This window comes from Mustela erminea, chromosome 6 (genome assembly GCF_009829155.1).
Source record: "Mustela erminea isolate mMusErm1 chromosome 6, mMusErm1.Pri, whole genome shotgun sequence".
In the NCBI taxonomy this organism is placed as follows: Eukaryota; Metazoa; Chordata; class Mammalia; order Carnivora; family Mustelidae; genus Mustela; species Mustela erminea.
This window is the reverse complement of record NC_045619.1, coordinates 84,233,168-84,237,108: the sequence shown is the minus strand read 5'-3', so window position 1 is coordinate 84,237,108 and position 3,941 is coordinate 84,233,168. Positions and strand designations below refer to the sequence as shown.

Here is a 3,941-nt window from a genome sequence, read left to right as displayed (position 1 = left end):
TGTAGCTCAAGAAACCATTAGAATCACTTTTCCAAGAAGTAAGTGTATTGGATATAAATTGACTGGTAGTGTTGCGGGATAAAATGAAAGGACAATTCAAGGAGATGAAAACAATCAGTCATAGACTAAACTGAAAAGATATGTGTAGGTCTCCAGAGCTATTTGTGTGAGAGGAGCCAAGAGGAAAAAGCACAAATGGGCTGGTTAAGGGTTCAGGAGCTGTGCAGCTGGCAATCAAGTCAGGGAAGGGAGGGAGAGTGGATTTTTAAAAAAAACCCATGTAAAAGATGAGCACACTGAAGAGAGAGATATATGCATACATAGAATGAAGTAAAAGTCCCGAGGTGGGTGGCACAAAAAGAAGGTGAACATTTCATGCTTCTTTGTGCTTTCATTCCAGTGGAACATCTTCTATCATGGTCTTAGGAAACTACAGCACCATCATGGAATTTACCCTCCTTGGATTGTCTGCTGACGCTCACATGCAGGTTATGCTCTTTGTGCTTTTCTTAGATATTTACCTCCTGACCACCATGGGGAACCTGATGATGATGGGGGTGATTATGACTGACTACCATCTCCACACCCCTATGTACTTTTTCTTAAGTCACCTCTCCTTCGTGGATCTTTGTTTAACTTCAGTCACTGTGCCCAAGATGCTGGAGAATCTCCTGTCTCAGAAGAAATCAGTATCAGTAGAAGGCTGCCTCACTCAGGCATTTTTTGTGTTTTTCATTGCAGGAACTGAAGTTGTTGTGCTCTCTGCCATGGCCTATGACCGCTACATTGCCATCTGCTACCCTCTGCTTTATGGACAGCTGATGAGTAAACAGTTGTGTGAGGGTCTAGTATGGGTCTCATGGGTACTGGGCTTTCTGGATGCTCTCATTAACACCCTCATGGCTTGGAATTTGGACTTCTGTGAGGCTGTCCTGCCTCACTTCAGCTGTGAAGTGCCATCTCTATTCTCTCTATCTTGCTCTGACATCTCCACCAACTTTACAGTCCTTGTGTGCTCTGCCATCATTCATGCCTCTGGAACCTTACTCCTGATCATCTTCTCCTATGTTCACATTGCCTCCACCATCCTGAGCATAAGCTCCACCTCAGGCAGAAGTAAGGCCTTCTCCACCTGCTCCTCCCACCTTGCTGCTGTGAGCTTCTTCTATGGATCTGCTTTTCTTCGCTATTTCATGCCAACCTTAAGTTCCCCACTGGAGTTAATTTTTTCCATACAGTATAGTGTGATCACTCCTCTCGTGAATCCCCTTGTCTACAGCTTGAAGAACAAGGAAATAAAAGTAGCTCTGAAAAGAATGTTGCAAAAAGGTTTACAACAGCTCAGAAAACAGAGAATAGGTAGAGGATGACTGGGAAATGGGGAAGAATCATACCAGATGGTTGAATAATAGATGTAGAGAACATTTTTGTTGTTCATAACAAAATTACAAAACATAACAGCCAGTCTCCTTTGAAATGCCTGGGAAGATCCAAGAGCTACTGCTTGCTTTGGTTTATATTTAATTTATTCAGGGACAAAACAATGGACTTACTCTTCCTTTTAATTATGAAACATTCCCATTAAGATTAGAACTGAGAAGTTCATTATAGATCCTGGATATCAACCTTTTGTCTGTACTGTCATTTGCAAATATCTTCTCCCATTCCGTGGGTTGCCTCTTTGTTTTTTTGACTGTTTCCTTTGTTGTACAGAAGCTTTTGATTTTGATGAAGTCCCAAAAGTTTATTTTTGCTTTTGTTTCCTTTGCCTTTGGAGACATATCTTGAAAGAAGTTGCTGTGGCTGATATCGAAGAGATTACTGCCTATGGTCTCCTCTAGGATTCTGATGGATTCCTGTCTCACGTTGAGGTCTTTTATCCATTTTGAGTTGCTCTTTGGGTATGGTGTAAGAGAATGGTCGAGTTTCATTCTTCTACATATAGCTGTCCAGTTTTCCCAGCACCATTTATTGAAGAGACTCCTCAAATTCAGGAGAAACAGGCAAACATATCAAAAAATGGGAAGAAGATATGAACAGACACTTCTCCCATCAAGACATACAAATGGCTATCAGACACATGAAAAAATGTTCATCATCATTAGCCCTCAGGGAGATTCAAATTAAAACCACATTGAGATATCACCTTACACCAGTTAGAATGGCCAAAATTAACAAAACAGGAAACAACATGTGTTGGAGAGGATGTGGAGAAAGGGGAACCCTCTTCCACTGTTGGTGGGAATGCAAGTTGGTGCAGCCTCTTTGGAGAACAGTGTGGAGATTCCTCAAGAAATTAAAAATAGAACTTCCCTATGACCCTGCCATTGCACTCTTGGGTATTTACCCCAAGGATACAGATGTCGTGAAAAGAAGGGCCATCTGTACCCCAATGTTTATAGCAGCAATGGCCACCGTCGCCAAACTATGGAAAGAACCAAGATGCCCTTCAATGGATGAATGGATAAGGAAGATGTGGTCCATATACACTATGGAGTATTATGCCTCCATCAGAAAGGATGAATACCCAACTTTTGTAGCAACATGGATGGGACTGGAAGAGATTATGCTGAGTGAAATCAGTCAAGCAGAGAGAGGCAATTATCATATGGTTTCACTTATTTGTGGAGCATAACAAATATCATGGAGGACAAGGGGTGTTAGAGAGGAGAAGGGAGTTGGGGTAAATTGGAAGGGGAGGTGAATCATGAGAGACTATGGACTCTAAAAAACAATCTGAGGGGTTTGAAGTGGCAGCGGGTGAGAGGTTGGGGTACCAGGTGGTGGGTATTATAGAGGGCACGGATTGCATGGAGCACTGGGTGTGGTGCAAAAATAATGAATACTGTTTTTCTGAAAATAAATAAATTGAAAAAATTTAAAAAAAAGATTAGAACTGAGAAAATTGTCAAGAAACTAAATTCTTTTTTTAAGATTTGATTTATTTATTTGTCAGAGAGAGAGAGAGAGAGAGCACAAGCAGGGAGAGCAGCAGGCAGAGCAGACAGAATGAGAAGCAGACTCCCTGATGAGCAAGGAGCCCAATTCAGGATAAGATCCCAGGATCTTGGAATCATGACCTGAGCCAAGGCAGATGCTTAACTGACTGAGCCATCCAGGCATCCCAGGAAACTGAATTCTTATTGGGTCTAATATTTAGAGGAGAAGTTTTGCTAGAAATAAAAGCATGAAGGCCACTGATAACAATCATAAATTTCCAACAGACTTGGGAGGAAGGTTGGGGATAATTTTGGACTAGACAGGGACTTGTAGAAAAGATAGAAAGACCTAAAAAAGAGCTGACAGAGGCAAAGCCAGGTTCACAAACACTTTCCAAACTTTGTGCCCCTCCTGGTACATTTACCTGCTGGCTACAAGGAGAGGATCTCCTCTTTCTGGGGTGGCCATCAGCCCTAGTGTGTCACTGGGGCACCATTGCTGGGATGCTGAGGACATACTGAGGTAAGGTGGCAGGTCATCAACAAGGATGCTGAGGATGCTGAAGGGATACTGCCTTCTTCACTCAGAACCAGATTAGCTGCTACTCTTAGTTGCTACCACACTTGCCACTGGCTCAGCCTAACCAGAAGCCACCAGTCTGGGAATCCAGGAGATGTCTTCTGTGGGCATCTAGTCAAGATAATATAAAGCCAGGTACATTAGACAAGCATAGGGCTGAGGGCCAATAGAAAACTGGTGTACCAGATAATCATGTAAACATGACCCTCCTCAGGCAGAAAAGAGAAGGGAAGGGAAAAGAAAAGGAGACTGGTAAAGTATGAGATAGAAGGGAGAATGGGAGGAATAAGGGGAAATTTACAAATAAGACTTCAGTAAGGATCAGACAAGTAAGGGTACCCATGGGGGTACACGCTTGGGAGAATAGGAAATAGAAACCCAACCCAAGGCTATACATGCACTGGCACCCTCAGGTGGCTTGA

General features: G+C 42.7%; 1 protein-coding gene across 1 annotated transcript; it reads left to right on the top strand.

Moving 5' to 3' along the window:
- Positions 1 to 416: 416 nt before the first annotated feature.
- LOC116593548 (olfactory receptor 8S1-like) lies at positions 417 to 1,370 on the top strand. Its single transcript, XM_032347843.1, has one exon. It carries the CDS (start codon positions 417 to 419, stop codon positions 1,368 to 1,370), a length of 954 nt encoding a protein of 317 aa, XP_032203734.1.
- The last annotated feature ends 2,571 nt before the right edge of the window (positions 1,371 to 3,941 follow it).

What these genes read in the sequence shown, in the direction of transcription:
- LOC116593548 (XM_032347843.1), top strand. Translation starts at nt 417, where the DNA reads ATGGTCTTAGGAAACTACAGCACCATCATGGAATTTACCCTCCTTGGA.